Raw genomic sequence first — 16,075 nt, forward strand, 5'->3', positions numbered from 1 at the left:
ACCAAGCCTGAAATTACTGTTTGGAAAAAAAAATAAAGAGTCAAATCACTCACCTCACACTACAAAACATTTACCATTTAAGGCAACTAAGAATAAAAGATTATTGAATTTGCAAGACAAATCACTAAGGACAAGCAAAGGAAGTTTAAAATAAACACAAAAAGACCAACTTAAATATCCTACTTGGCATAAGATCATCAATCATTAAAAAAACTTGTTAACCTCAAAAACAAAAGGTAAGTCTTAACTTTACTTACCAGTCAATATGCAAGCTAAGGTTTCCTGCTCTCTCACATCACTTAAATCCCAAGCGATGTGAGACATGCAGCTGCCACTTCTGTACTGGTGATACTGCTAGCTGTTTAAATGGAAGGTTATCCCCAGTACTAGAAATCAGTCAATTTAAGGAAGGGTTTAAAATATACGATGTTAAAATAAATAGTGTTTAGTTAGTGCAGGAAAACAGATAGGAAAGGGAATTATCCCAAGCTATTTAAACATAGCCAGGACAATCAGGTCCCCATATCAGGATCCTCAGAGGCAGCTTAACTGGCAAAAAAGCATGAGAAACTGCTTCTGAGTTATTTGAGCTGTAAAAATTTTGGGAACAACTTGTTCAGCTTGGAAAGTTTGTTATCAAACCCATCAGCATCAAATGCAGTTTTGGCAAGTTCTACCCTAACTCCTTTAGCTGGAAAATGTATGCAAAGGCAATGAGGATTTATGAGGCTTTGAGAGGAGCATGAAGGAAATCCAACCGAAAGTGACATTTTTTGTGTATCCCTTTAAACAATACTTAAAAGTTGTTTAAATAAACTCAAAGCTGTACTGCAACTGAGAGCTTTTCTCAACACAAAGAACAGTTCCTAAAGACAAGCGTGGCTATGATTACAAAAATAAACACAAAAGTTAATGCAAAAAGTCATCTCAAAAAAAGTTTATTAGCATGATTAAAAACATGTGAAGAATGACAGTAAAAGAGAAAGTAACTTAGCATGGAAGAATATCCATTTCAACAGCTTATATTCCACAAGGTTTGACAACTTTATTGCCAGATTTCTCTTGATTTCTTTAACAACAATTCACATTATATCAATTTCCTCATTATTAGGTCTATTGCTTTGTTTGGATCTGATTCCTGTTGCAGGTAAGTATAAAAATATTCTCCATTATTGTTGGATTGAAGAATGTTGGGTTAAGAGCTGGTAAAAAAAGAAATTTTCAACCAAAGAGTCTGTTTAAAAAACACCTTTTTCTTTTCCCCTCTAATCATACTACAAAGAAATACATTAGTATTTTGGCCTTTAAATTTCTTACATGATATTTATTTAGCATTGCAATCCCCAAATTCCCTCCCTTTAAGTAACTGTAACCATAAATCAAGCACCTCTTTCAGAGGCTACTTCTTGGGTTTGATTCTGGTGATTTACTTCATATATGCTTACACTGGCTTGAGGACGAAGACAGCATCATCTAGTACATAGTAGTCATTATACATATCACCTTCACATAGGTATGGCAGTCTGGTGAAAGCCTCTATGGCAAAACCAGCTTTACTGAAAACTTCTGGCAGGCTATTCACCTGTTCTTCCCAAGTCTGCCCTTTGATTTCCAAAACTTCTGAGGGCTTTTCCCACTTGCCACCTACTGAGAAAACAGAACAGTGGTGTTTAAATTATAAATAAAGCTTTATTGGGCATTGCATCTTCTCACAGAAAGCATGATACACAGATTATATTCCATTCCACTCCAACTTTGAGCTTGATGGGTCATTCGTAGAGATGTTGTAAGACCAGTTCAAGAGTTTTTCTAGAGTTCAGAAGAGGCTCCTTCTCAAAGCTATATTTTGTTTTATTTTTCACTAGCAGCTCCAAGATTGGCTGAAAAGTAACTTCCAATAGTGAAGCTGGCATTTAGCAGACATTGGACAGACAGACTATTTAATCTAGATATTTCCCAGCATTATAATATCTTTTCTTTCCCCTTCTTTATGCTTACTGCCTTGCAAAGATTGCTTTAGGTAATTATAGCAAACAGATAGCAAGCTGAAAATCATGATTTGTTGTGATGCTCTCATGGGCAGGCCATCCCATTAGTCAGCTGAGGGGACAGGTGGAGAACTTTTGCTCCTTCAAGTTGCACTTATTAGCTGACACAGTAAAGACAGATTAGACCTTTCAAAGCTGAATGCTTGTAATACACTGGAAAACAAGTCGTCATTTATGTCCAGGGAAACAAAGCTTCACTTGCTGTCAATGCAACATCATCCATAAATGAAAAAATTCTTTTCTGTTAGGTGTGTACCTTTAACAAGTTTGCAAAATGCAACAGTAAACGCCCCTTTTAAACAGGAAGCTCTAAATCTTGTGATTCAGAGCATTCTGCAACTCCAAAGATTTCTCAAGTTCCTCTTCATTTAAGCATAATCATTTCCAGAGAGACACCAAAAATGTTCAACAAAATCAAGAAGGTGCTAATSCTGGCATTCAACTGGATTCTATACGCTGTTGGTAAGAACTTTAAGCTTTCTGTATTATCCCTACAAACTACAAGTTAAACAGAATTTAAAATGTGGTGGTTATAATTTGCCACATAGCTATAAAGTAAGAACAGTAAAATATTTTTCTTTAATAAGTTTTGCTGTCTTCATACTAATTCCAAATCGAGTGACTGTTAGTGAACGCATTTGCTTCCGAAAGTCTGAAATGCTCTGTAATCTATGATTTTGGGGTTAAATTCTACTCCMTACTCCCAAGCAGAAGGGCTCCAGCAGCAGAAGAGCCTCCGTGTAGCTCTGCTTATTTGAGAGAAGGGTTTGGGGAGTCCAGAAGATGCATCAGATGGTTTCCAAATTAATGAGAGCCCTGAAGCTCACTCCGTAAGGCCACCCAGGGCCCTAGAGTAAGGGGGCAAGGAGAAGGGATCGACTAGCTGCAGGCAAACAAGTGACTGCCGGTTATCACAGAGGGTGTGAGGCCACTGACATGCACTGCTACAGGCTTGGGATTGCAGCAACAGCTCTAATGCTCATCTGCCACAAATGCAATTTCTTGTAGAAGTCACGTACACTGAATCTGCACAGATTTGGACCACAAAACATTTAGTGAGAAGAGCAATGAAGAGGCACTGCTATTTGTCTACAGAGGACAGGCGTACAAATTATCAGCAGGAGAACAGGATACATTTCCATTTCTCTTTCTAATAATTTGTTATTGTCTGGAAAGTACAAAAAGATTCTGTGAAACCACTATCTTCATTTTCACTGCATAATTTTGATTACATTGTTTCAATAACATAGTAACTTACTTGAACAGAATTAAATATGCTAAAAATCAATATTGAAGTTATGGATTTCAATAAGAACTTAATAAAAAAAACTCTCCCAGAGCAGTCATATATAAACCAGAAGCTTGCAAATTATGTAGCATTTCAATTCTTTAATTAGGATTCTCTTCCCTGATTAACCTTTTTTTCTCTCCATGCATTTTTAAATGTCAGAACTAACAAGCAATATTGTTGTCCTTAGAAACCCAGAGTCAATAAGTATGATGAAGTAGAAGTATGTCTAGGAATTATTAGGAATGCTAATGTTATGAAATTGCTAAATTACAAATGTCTTTGTGTAAGCCATAAACACYGCCTGCCATCAGGCTGTTTCACTTCACTCCAGAACAGAAAGAGTGGGGGAGACAGAAACCCTTCATAATTTCACATTCAAGTAAAAGCATCTTAAGATGATAGGTCAGATGGAGATTGGAGATGGAGAACTTTTCTGCAGACCATCAGGCTTAAGGCAACTGAGTCCTCTCAAACTCAGGGCACACAAAGGTAAAGAGCAATTCCCTACTGCTCTTGATACTAACTATCAAATCAGGAAAATGTGTGCATTCAAATAAATCAGAATCCTGTTTAATCATAAAATTACCTAAGAAAGAAAACTGTAAGAAAAACATTTTTCTCATCAGCTGGGGCTTGCTTCTTACAGTCTTTTGAAGTACTCATCTTTATAGCCTTTTCAGGGTAAGACGCAACAAGGGTTTGCAGCAAGTTTTGCTTGTTGTGAGGGTAGATAAGAGTTCATCTATTACCTAGTTCAGGAGTCGTCTACATTATTTTACATATATGAATCATCTGTATCCTTTTCCTGAGGTGGCCAGCTAATATATAATAAAATATATGCTGCATATATATAAAACTGTTAAATGAACAAACAGGCAAGCTGTAGGTACAATTTGAGAGGAAATGCTGCTAGAAATAACTTGAGAAATTCCAAGCTTGAAACAAAGTTTTCTGCCTTCCTCTTGTCTTTTCCACCATGAGCCCCAAATACCTTATTTTCTTTTTCGATGGTGCCTTGCTTTTTACAATCCCTCACATCAAAATCTATTTATTCCCAACAGGTGATACCAATACCTGCCAAGTCACCGTAATGCAGCCCAGGTACAAGGAAGCTGAGGAATCTGCGGACACCGTCACCCTGCCATGCACGTTCTCTGCCCTGGGATGCTCGCCGGTCGAGCCTCAAGCTCTGTGGTTTCGCTTTTTTACTAACAGGCATGAAGATCTGTGTACCCCGAAATGCACAGATGCTCACAAGTTCCAAGTAYACTCATCGCCAAAGAGTGTTTCACTTCAGATCAGTAATCTGACCCCAAATGACAGTGCTGTCTACTTCTGTGGAATTGCATTTTCAGATTCATGGTCACCCCATTCTAAGCAAACGGGAGGCGGGACCGTGTTAGTGAAAACAGGTCAGTTGATTGTTCCTTCTTAATGAAGCATCTTAAGGAAATACATTTTCTTTCCTAAACAGCCTTTGTAAATACCATTCTTGAAATAGCAAGTAAGATTGGAATATCAACAAGCGTTAGGAGTAGCGGGATTTTACTGAAACACTGAAAAATTACAGAGGGCTTCTGCAAGAAGAGACCTCAGAAATCTTCTACAAGGGAAGTTTTCTACTCTGTTGCCTAACCATACTCCACATCCTCCAGTACAAAGACTACAAGGGCTACAGAAAGGAAGTATCAACAGAAAAGTGAGAAGTAGAGACAGACATTTAGAGGAAACGTGTCCAGCAGAGTACAGGGCTCAGAACAGCAGTCTCACTCACCATCCTGAGCAAAGAGTTTCAGTTCTGTATGGCAGTCTCATCTGTCATATAGTTTACAACAGTAATAAGACTTCCACTAACTACATTTCAGTATTACATACTTAAGAAAAAAAGAGTAGCTGGACTATTATTTTCCCTTTATTAATTCCGTCCCCTAATTGCATTCGTAAACAAAAATCTGTAATAAGTTTTTTCAGATAGTCCTTCATTAGATCAGAAAAATGGGATTTTCTTCTCTGCCTACCACTCAAGAAAGGTTTCCATAACCAGAAATCATAAGACTCCTTTGCTGTTGCAAATGTCCAGGGAAACTGAGAAAAGGAATTTCACTAATGAATTTAGACAGAAAATGAACTATAAGATACAGATGGCTAATAATGATTTTTAATTCATTAAAGGAAGGGGACTGGAACGTAAAGTCCTCAGAAAATTACATGTGTTCCAAGAACTGTGCATTATCCTAACCCTTCTTTTCCATAAAGGGGCTGAGAAGCACAATACTGAAAATCTTACTTCAATGATCATCACCTTATCCTTACTGCTTCTATACAGCATTGTCATATTCACAATCCTTATACTTCATAAGGTAGGTTTAAACTGATATTCCTGTTTTCATCCTCTCTCCTCGCTCTCTTTTAAGGAGCTTTAATATTTTCATAAGGAGAATAAAAAGAAAAAAAAAGATTTCATAGCTTTTATTATTAAGTTTCAAAGAGACAGGAGTTTGAAGATAACACTCACTGTGCCCATTGGCAAAGTCTAGCACGCAGCACTCATTACTCTTAAATAAAAAAAGTGATGACACTAAATGAAGTCTATAAAAGGAAAGGTATTTTAAAGCCAGAATTATCTCGAAATTTCAGCAGGTTGGAGACTGAGACTACCGAGCCATATGTAAAAGCTAAGCTAGAAGTTACTATCAGAAGTCATCAGTCTGGATTAGGTTCCATTATCAGTAAATGAATTTAAATTTCATGTCAAGATATTCGCAAGGTGCAGTAAAGTTATCGCAAACTGAATTTTCTTGTATAACGACGTTGTGATCAACTGGAGATTTGGAAAAAGTTTTCCTATTGAACACACATATTAGAAACTTCCTGTTTAAAAGTTACATTAAATATTTAAGGCATACTTTTTTCTAGTACAAAAATGACATTGAGTTAAAACCAAACAATCAAAACTGCAGTGGGACTCTCTAATTAAACTTTTTTATTGTTTGTGTGTTTGTTTTGTGATGGTTTTCTTTCAATGAGGCAGAGTAGTATGGGGGAAAAAAAATGAACTGTTCTTCAGGAAAAAAATTTAAAAAAAAATCAGTTAAACTCTGAAATTTGGGTAAAAGATGCAACTTTTATCTTCAGATCTCTCTGTCCTTACAGTGCACAGCTTTTAACTAGGTAAGTCTTTTAGGAGCTGGCATCTCATCTTATGTTTTAACTTTTTTCCTTCCACCTCCAGCTAAAACCAGAACTGCTGAAGAAAAGCAGCAAAGCAGACCACAGAACAGAGAATTGTGTACGTCTTCACTGTCTCCTCCATCTATAATTCAAACTTTTTTTTTTTAAACAAAAAAGTAGAGGATGTTGATTTTATGAATAAGCAATAATTCAGTCAGAAGGGGTATTTACAGATGTTAAAGTCTCATTTATGATTTGTAAAAAATATTTATTGACTTTGAAATTAAAGTTCTCATTATTTTTAACTAACTGGGCAGAAGGTAATGCCAAATCTACTTAAAGGCTACCATCTCTAATACATGGGTTCCTGCGGGTTACATTTTTAAATAAATTGTTTTGAAAGTAACAGTGCTTGCGATAAAAAAAGGAAAAAAAAAAAAAAGCTTAAGTGATTCATTCAGGCAAATTCTAGTGCATTTAAAGCAAGTCTGCTTATAACCTCTGCTGCAATGCTTATTTGAATAAAAAGCCAGACAACCTAACCACCGGTTAAAGAAGGTATATATAATAAGTGAACTATAAAGTAAATTAAAGCCCTTCTGAATGCCACTCTCTATATTTTAAGTGTTATTCACTGACATTTGCAAAGACATATATAGGGGAAAAAAAGATTTTAATTGTGAAAGGCAAAACTGATTACCACTGATCTAAAATATTTAAAATAACTTGCAGAAAATCAGTAGCGGACGAAAAATTTTTCAAGCAATTGCCCAAGAACTTCAGAAGCAGAGGTATGCTGAAGACTGCCAACAGCCTGTAAGTAACACAAAATGTATGGCAAAATTGGGTGCATGTCTACTGATACTGAAATACATGAAGAAAGAGCAGAAAATTTGAAGCGTATCTCACTTGCCTCTCCTCTGGAAGTAGATTTCTCTCTTGCTCCCCAAGGCAACAAAGCTCTACAGAACTGTTCTGCACAATAGTCTGGGACAGACACACATCCAAGAGAGAGTGCAGGGAGAAGCACACAAGCATTTTCACACCCCCGCCCYAGCATTGCAGCACAGATTACAGCACTCGAATGCGGCGCCTGTTCTATTTGCTTGCAGCACAGCTGCACGGTCACAACCTCTCTCTCCCCTCCTGCTTGCAGTTCTTGGAGCTCTCGGACACTTTTGCGGAGCAGCGGGGACCAGGCTCCTCCTCATCTRTTCAACTCACTGCAGACCTGACGCATTTGACTGATAGCTGAGATCAGATGCAGTCCTGAATCAAGAACAGCTCTCATTTTCTTGGACATCCAATATTTTGGATTCCAGCAGCACTAGAACTGGCATCTCTGTGTTGCCTGGAAATAAAATTTCTTTTCTCCACATGGACACTAAAAGTCTAAAATTCCAGGCCTCAAGCTAGGTATCCCTTTTCAGGGAGAAAAGACAAAAAAATACAAAGCAGGGATAGGCTTGTATCAAAGGAGGTTACAATGCTTTGCATATATACATGTATGTATTTATATTTCTCTATTTATGAACATATATATGCACACACATAGGTATAGGTATATATATATATATATATATATGTGCACACACATAGACACAAACTGAATCTTCCTTGTGTTTATAATTTGCCAAGATGTTTCAGCAAGTTGTTCTGGACCATTTGGTTAAAAGGCATAATAAGAGCTCACTCTTGGAAGGATCTTACTAAGAAATCTCAGTTTCTGTCCCTGCCTTACCCTGCAGTAGTTACATGACAGCCATAACAAAATTATTTCAAAAGCTCTACAGTATTCTTAAAAGTATTTGCTCCCCCTATCTACTTAATATAATGTCAACTAAGTGTTCAACATCACTGGATAAAGCCACACGATTTATCTCATCATTCCCAACTTATGTCAGTGAGACTTACRACTACATGGCTGTGCACACATCATGGAAGTTATATACAACTTGGAAGCCACAAATACTTTTAAGAAAAGAAAATGGCTTCAAAAATGCTTCATTTGAAGCAATACAAGTTTTTCCCTACTCTAAACATTTACCACATCATTCCAGAGATGCAATGTGGAGAAAAGAAACAGGCAAAGTTAGATGCCTCTCCCCTACACATTTTGGCTTTCTAGTCATATATTGCCCCAAATGATTCTTCTGTAAGAGCCTCTTTAAAGGCTTCAAATCCCTGCTGACATGACTGGTTCTTGTTTTGACTGCCACCAACATAGTGAAAATAATTGGAGTGTTTTATTGAGCTCCCTAGAGATTTGGGGAAGGCAAAAGGAAAAGTTCAGATTCAGCTGGACAAAGAAGGAGGGAAAGGAGTCTACTGAAACACTAAAGAGAGGAAGTTTGCCTCAAAAATAAAGTTTTATCCTGTTCCTTTTAGTTAAGAAAGCTGACATTGGTAACTAACTGCTTTACTATTTTCCCCTCACAGGATCACTTGGAAGATGACACTGTTTATCAGAACAGATGAGTATGTGCTGTAGCATAGACATGCTCAGTATTTCTGAGGCAACTGAAGAGGTAGATAAAGAAGTTCACCTTCTTCACACACTTTGCTTTAACAGGAAAATAGCACCCCTAAGAGTATATTCTAAACAGATCCAAACTGAGCACACTGAACATTACACTCTCATACATCTCTCCCTCTCTGCAAGAATGAAAAGAGTGGAAACGGACTTTACCTTTTGCAAGAGAAACACTTCAGAAAAGTTTTGAGTTAAATTTACATGCTTTTATATATATAAAATATATATAAATAAAGTTTACATCTATTTTTTACATGAATTCTCAACCATTCTGTGAACTGAGTATTTGTGAAACATGTATGACAATTGASAGCAATACAAAATAAACTCATTCCCTAGGTGAAATTCTGTTCTCAATCATGTTAACAGTGACAGTATTGGTGTACACATACTCAGATCAGCAGTTACCCAGGCTTATAGCAACACAAACAAGCAAAATATACATATTCTGTAGACAGGCGAKCAGAAAAACACAGACACTATAAATTAGCTTTGCTATAATAGCACATGCCTTGAGAATAGAAGCTTCCTCCTAACCTACTTAGAAAGGAAATGTGGTGGTCAAAGAGATAATGTTGCTTCTGCAATGTCAGAATTGATTTGCTAGCCAGAAGACCTCCTTCCAATTGAACCACCCAAAGCCAGGAGTACCTGGAGCACCATGTTTGCTTTGTGGGCCTGYACAAAACAAACTGAAGCACAAACACAGAAGTACACTTAAAAGTTACTGAATTGCACCCAGCTAATCTACAAAACCGKCAGTTTTACAAGAGATGCGTTATCTCTGACTTTCTCCCATTAAAGAACAGCTACAAAGAAGAAAAGCACCTTCATCTTCCTTTCCCTCAGTCAGTCACCCAGATTGTACATTCATCACATCATAAACCCAGGCTGCTCATGTTTATTTCTCCTAAAGTACGGTATCTCTAGAATTAACTTCAACTTAAGCCATTCTAGGCATATACTATCTAAGAATGTTATCCTAATRTTAATATCATATCTATATTGGGAAGTTCAAAGTTCTTCTACATCATGTTATGAAATATCTACTAAAAATTAAACTACTTGAATAATAATTTAAATAGTATATGATTCATTTGCTTGTCAACTTTAGGCATACACACGAAGTGCATTAATTGTTCTCTATATTGAAAATAAAAACCTAAATTGTCCCAAAAAGTTATGATTAAACTACTTCAGCCTCTAGGTGTCACTGTAATTCCAGAAACAGTAAGCACAAAAGTAACTCCCTCCTCTACCTTGCTTTGTTTTCTGAGCTTGAATTTTACACTGTTCACATAGGCAGTTTCCACAGTCTTCTATTATATTAAGTACAACGATGTAAATCTCTCAAAGATGTTTTMATTAAAACATATTTTTAGGCTCTAGCTAGAGAAATTGATCCATATGCTAATCAAATATATCACCTCCCTTCTCACCTTCTCTCCATTTCTGCATTCCTTGCCCGCTCCCCCAAACACACCTTTTCTAGGTGGGTCTGCACTGTTTTTAACTGGACTGTTTTTAACTGACATAAGGAATTATCAGACCTATGTTCTCCTCAATGTTCCAAATATTCTTTTCCAATGTATATAAATATACATGTCAAACCCTTTTTAATGCATCACCCTGCAGGATAACTGAATATTTAAATTCTAAAATAGTTTGTAAATCAGGAAGACAGTCCAGCAGTTCAGTGCGTGTTTCTTTAGAGTACACTTGAATACAGCTCAAAAGAGAAAGCTCTAGTGGAATGACAGTATCTTTTGTGTGTGTTAACTTGCATTGTTTATGTAGGCCCATATCCATGACCAAAGCAAACAGACATATTGAATACATTTAAAGTTTCAGTAAATATTTGCTACTTGGAACAATCTCAACTGACAGAGGTTTAAGTCATTCTGTCCCACCTGTCAGGCCACAGGAAAACCACAAAAGCCATCACTGTCCTACTCGAGACTCAGAAAAAGCACAGGAAATAAAGCTGTCTCAAACAAAATGATTTATCTGCTAGAAGCTGCCAGCACAAACCAAAGTACAACTCTGGTTTACAAAATGTCTTACAACAGATATCTGCTTTCCTTAAGTAGGAATGACATGAAGTTCAACAGTTAGACAGGTTTCCAATCCTTTRGGATACATAAATTTAATATACTATTCCATGCTCAGTGGACAGCAGGAGATTAATGATGGMCATAAATGAAGTCAGAGTGGTTTCTTCCTTAATTTATCCACCTCCTGTTGAGCCAGGATCTACTACATGGTTACCCAATACRACACAAAAAAGTAGATTTTGGACACAATAGCATTTGCAAAATAAAAACCCTTTTTTCTCCTCAATATCATTCAAGAAAAACACAAAACTCAATATATTTTGATGAATTTATCATTCCCAGAATGTTAAGCTAATTGGTTTTATATTTTTTGGACGGGCCTTTCTATTAACAAGTTTTAAGGCTCATAGAGAGCAAGAGACTGCAATGCTCAAAAAGCAAGTCATAAACACCAGCCCTCTGGAAATCAGTCCAACTTTAGAGTGTCTCAACCTGAATTCCAAACATCACAGGCACCTAAAAAAAAGTTGCTAGTCTCTCAAAGTCAGTCAAGAGCAAAGAGGTCTTTAAATTAAACTCCAGGTATTTCCTTAAAATGCAACTATGGGAAATAGAGTTTGGTATACAGAAGTTCTTCTAGTTGCTAAGGAAAGTAAGTAATAGTTGATATTTTATATTAGTAGAAGTCTACATTTACTTTTTAAACCTCATGTTGGATAGTGACAGTGAACATCACCTCTCTAAGAATTTTTAAGGGCAGTTGAAACAGTGCTCTATTCAGAATTATACACAGTTCATATGTTTTTCACGTAGTGGTTGCCAGAGACAACTGGGGTTACCTATACAGCAGTCRCAGGGGGCCCTAATCAGATCATTTTTCTTGTGTTGCTCTGATACAGCGCAAATGTGGAACCTGCAGAACATGAGACTTCAATATTTGAGTTTTATTACTGGTTCCAACAACATATATGGGTAATTAACAAAACAGCTTACCACATGTGGCCTATTTGCCTATAATTTCTTTTAAATGTGAACACTATAAGTTCTTTTTAAAATCAAAAATATGAATTAAATCAAACATTTAATTCCAAATACTGTAATGTACAACCTTTCTTCATCTAAGCGTCTGTGAACCCATGTACTTACCATTTTCCACATATGGATGGAATGGCAGAACTAATGCTAGAATGACTCTGCCTCTAGTTGGCTCCAATACACTTCTAATATCCTTTAATACAGTCAGTGGTTGATCACAGCGATCAAGCAAATTCAAACAGCTGATAACATCATACTGAAATCCCGTGTTCTGCCATTCATTTATACCAAGTACTCTGAAAAGAGAGATACAGAGAGTGTTAAACACAAGCTAAGTTCAGAGAGAACTACCAAGGATAAAAATTTCCTGCAGACGTGTTGGGGGTGGGGGTGTGGRAAGATTCTTTACACAGTAATCTATGACACTTTCTTTACCTAAAGAAAGGATAAAGGCACATTACCCCTACATCCCTACTACAAGGAATCAGTTTGCTTTCCCTACAGTGTCTGCATCTTCCTCTCTCACTTTGGACTGTCCATATATCAGCATCTAAACTTCATCTCCTGCATGTCTTCATGTAGTGCAAGCTATGAAGGAAGACTTTAAAGCAGTTGTTCCATATTTTATCTTAACTGGTAACASGGAACATCAGTATAACATAAGCATTGGTAACAGGTTAAGGTCAGATGTGTTTGCTTTCATGTTCTTGTACAGGTCAGCCCTTTCCATAATCATCAAAGGCATCGACGTAAGTGAATACACTGAACAGTTATAAAACATTACAGATAGATTATTTTGCAGTAATCATTGAGATAAAGTATGCAAGAACTATTCCATACAATACCTGTATTTCTTTTTCTGAAGCTGCCATATCATTGTTTCAGACAATTCAGTGGCATAGATTTCTTCAAAGTGAGGACTCATGACTTTAGTGACCTCTCCATCCCCAGCTCCTAAATCGAGAAGTCTGTGGGATTTCCACTCTGGATTTATTTTAAGCAGTCTTTGAAATTGTTCTGGGGAAAACACAAACATTGAGCCCCTTCCCAGCAGCCTGTAATGTAAAGATGAGAAACGTCCATTTTTTTWAATTAAAAAAAGGACAATGAAATGATTTAGAGTGTGTTTTGGCAGCAACCAGTCACATAATAGACAAGTTCCCTGCTTCGATAAATTTTAAATCCAGTTCAAGTTGCCTTTCACTTGTCACAGATCAAACACAGCTACATGCAGTTTTACTGGTTCAGATTTCAGGAAGAATATGATTAGGAAGGGAAGAGCTCATGGGGTGCAGCTCAAGAAAATGATCACATTAAAAAAAAAAAAAAGAACAAGAGAGAGAAAAAGTCTGAGCCTATTTTTGCAATTGTAAATTTGAATCTCTCATCTATCTTAAAAAAAAAAACACAAAGAAAAATAACAAAATGGCTGGAAAGACAGAAGTAAGCTCAAAAGAAACCATAGAAGAAATTTAAAGAACCATTAGGGGCAACACTCCWGAAGTGGCAAAGAGAAAGGATTTAGTAATTATATGCTACAATGGCTTTTGCTGCTATCTGCAGATTCTGTATTGATCAGGAAGAGCTATGGAATAAAAAACAGGCAACTCATTAAAGAATTGGACAGGTGACAGTTGGATTCTTTATGGATCAAGTCAAAAAAAAAAAAAAACACACTACTTGTCTGAAGACTATTTATTTACAGATTTCAGCTGTCATAGCAGAAATTCAAAAGATGAAAGAGTTCAAACAAGCAGATAAAAATAACCAACCAGTGATAAACTGAAGGTAGGTAAGTGCTATTCCTTTAAACTACTGTTGGATAGAAGGTTAAATTTAAGAACGACAAAACAGAAATCAAGAAAAAAAGCAAAGACAAAAGAATCAAAGAAGTAAAAGGTGCAAAAGAAGCCCTAGAAAGATTAACTGCACAAAATAAACAAAAACAGAATCTATAGCAGTATGGTAAATATAGAAAAATAAAGTCAAGCCAATTTAAGCAGAGCCCCCTTGCAGCACACTTGTGTCAGTCCACACTGTGTAATTGGCTCGTGGCTATTATTCCTAACAGCACTACGAGGTGTTATTCAAAGCACTGGAGAGCCTTTGAGGGGGGAAAGAAAAAGGGGGTGGGGAGAAGAGGAAGAAGAGGAGACCAAAGGGACTTTTATATAAAGCTACAAGTAACTAAGAACACCACAGGGAAGCTCATAAAGACATCTGGCTAGAAAATAAGGAGAAAGATTATTCTTCTAGCCTTAGTAGTCAGTTACTGTCCTCAAATCAGACTGTGTGCGGGTGCAAGGAGAAACAGAGGGCAGGAAAGGAAGTCAAGTAAACAAAGGAAAAAAAAGTATTCAAAAGTGATAATAAGTTAAATATATGACTGAATGGAGTGCAGGGAGAAGAAAAAATAAGTCTTTTGTCTTTTTTGAAAAAAATACTACAGTATACAGCAAACTTCTCTTCAGCCAATCACCAAAGAGCCTGATGCAGTAAGACTAAGAAAACAATGTTAAATGAATTTCTCTATTCCTGTCTTCCTCATGTTTCACATCAGAAGCTACTTGTTCAAGTATAGCTTATACAAATTGAGATGGAATTACTTTTTTAAAAAGTAAAAGAGAGGGCAGAATTCTGTGCTACACAAGTATTACTAGACTACACTCAGCAACTTCTGCTGTCTTTAGAGATCTGCCTTGTTTTGCAGGGCAATTCAACCCCCTCCATGCAGAACAAACACAACATTACATTAACTCTTAATGATACAGCAACAGGTAAAAGGTAAAGGGAAAAAAAATAATGGAAAAAAATGAAAAGAGGGAGGAGGATACCTCACACTGAGAGAATACCATGCAATTAAAGAAAACTCCTGCAAAAGGAGTTAATACAAGTAATGGTTATAAAATACAGTTAGAGACCTCTGACCATGTCTTGCTAACTGCTATTACCTCCTYTGCTCCCTCTCCATTCCGGCAATTGTGATCTTTAATTAAGAGGGTTGGGGAAAGATTTAACACCTGCTAAAATGGCAAAGGGAAATCTGTAAAAATCTTTTTAAAAAGCTGAAAAAAAAAGAATGGGAATTGAACACTTGAAAAAAAGATTCTCAATTATCCATATAAATAAATAAATAAATAAACATAGTTTACCTAAGATCGACTTTCCACTTACCCATTGATAGATGTCCTAGACATAAAAAGGCTAAAAATTGAGGACACAAAAGAGTGATAGAGCTGGATGAAGAGCCAGCCTGATTTCTCAATGCTGTTGTTTAAGAAGATCTGTGTTCCGTGGTCGAGGTAACTCTGGACAAAGACAGGTTGAAGGGATTCAGACAACTGCTCGGTGTTGCAGACATACCACTAGAGAAAGAGATAAAGGAAGAGATAAAGGAACATTAGAAGTTCAGCAATATAAAACCAGAAGTAGTTAAAAACTTAAACCTACAGAGAGCTACCATCAAGCTGTCTATAAATATCAAAATTCAGTTTTCCCCCAAGATTTTTAAACAAACTTCAAACTTTATTTAGACTTCAGTTGTAAACAACAAAAAAAAAGCATATTACCAAGAGATAATATTTTATTTTTTTTTTGTCTTAACTATTACTCTGCATTTTGAAGAATTTTGCAGAGCAGCTCTCCTAGAAAGTAAACACAGGTCCAGCATGGAACACCACCATTCTGTTAACAGAGTATGAAGCAGGTTACATTGTTTTCTGTCTTCCAGCTCTCAACATTTCACTGGCCATCCTCTGCAAAGCAACCACGAAGTGCATTTGCAGCAGCTTTCTAGGAAAGGAGACAAGGAATCCAATTAACACTCTGAGCAACTGCGTGCCTGTCCTGCACCACTGACTGACAGCACTTTTGCACATGCTAGTGCCAACAAGCAGGTTGACACAGTCTTTCGAAGCAATTATCCCCATTTAGCAGCAACAAT

General features: G+C 36.7%; 2 protein-coding genes across 2 annotated transcripts; one reads left to right on the forward strand and one right to left on the reverse strand.

Annotated features, from left to right (window-relative positions):
- Positions 1-1,264: 1,264 nt before the first annotated feature.
- Positions 1,265-15,802, reverse strand: METTL9 (methyltransferase like 9). Its single transcript, XM_026053943.1, has 5 exons — positions 15,743-15,802; positions 15,307-15,497; positions 12,978-13,187; positions 12,244-12,428; positions 1,265-1,644 (listed from the first exon to the last, which is right to left on the reverse strand). Exons 1-5 carry the CDS (start codon positions 15,800-15,802, stop codon positions 1,442-1,444), a joined length of 849 nt encoding a protein of 282 aa, XP_025909728.1. The 3' UTR covers positions 1,265-1,441.
- IGSF6 (immunoglobulin superfamily member 6) lies at positions 2,374-9,208 on the forward strand. Its single transcript, XM_026054112.1, has 6 exons — positions 2,374-2,510; positions 4,401-4,751; positions 5,596-5,699; positions 6,572-6,628; positions 7,243-7,326; positions 8,950-9,208. The coding sequence occupies exons 1-6, from the start codon at positions 2,450-2,452 to the stop codon at positions 8,986-8,988; spliced, it is 696 nt and encodes a 231-aa protein (XP_025909897.1). The 5' UTR covers positions 2,374-2,449; the 3' UTR covers positions 8,989-9,208.
- Positions 15,803-16,075: the final 273 nt, after the last annotated feature.

Source organism: Nothoprocta perdicaria, unplaced genomic scaffold, assembly GCF_003342845.1.
Source record: "Nothoprocta perdicaria isolate Ctin4 unplaced genomic scaffold, notPer1 scaffold_12, whole genome shotgun sequence".
Classification (NCBI taxonomy): domain Eukaryota; kingdom Metazoa; phylum Chordata; class Aves; order Tinamiformes; family Tinamidae; genus Nothoprocta; species Nothoprocta perdicaria.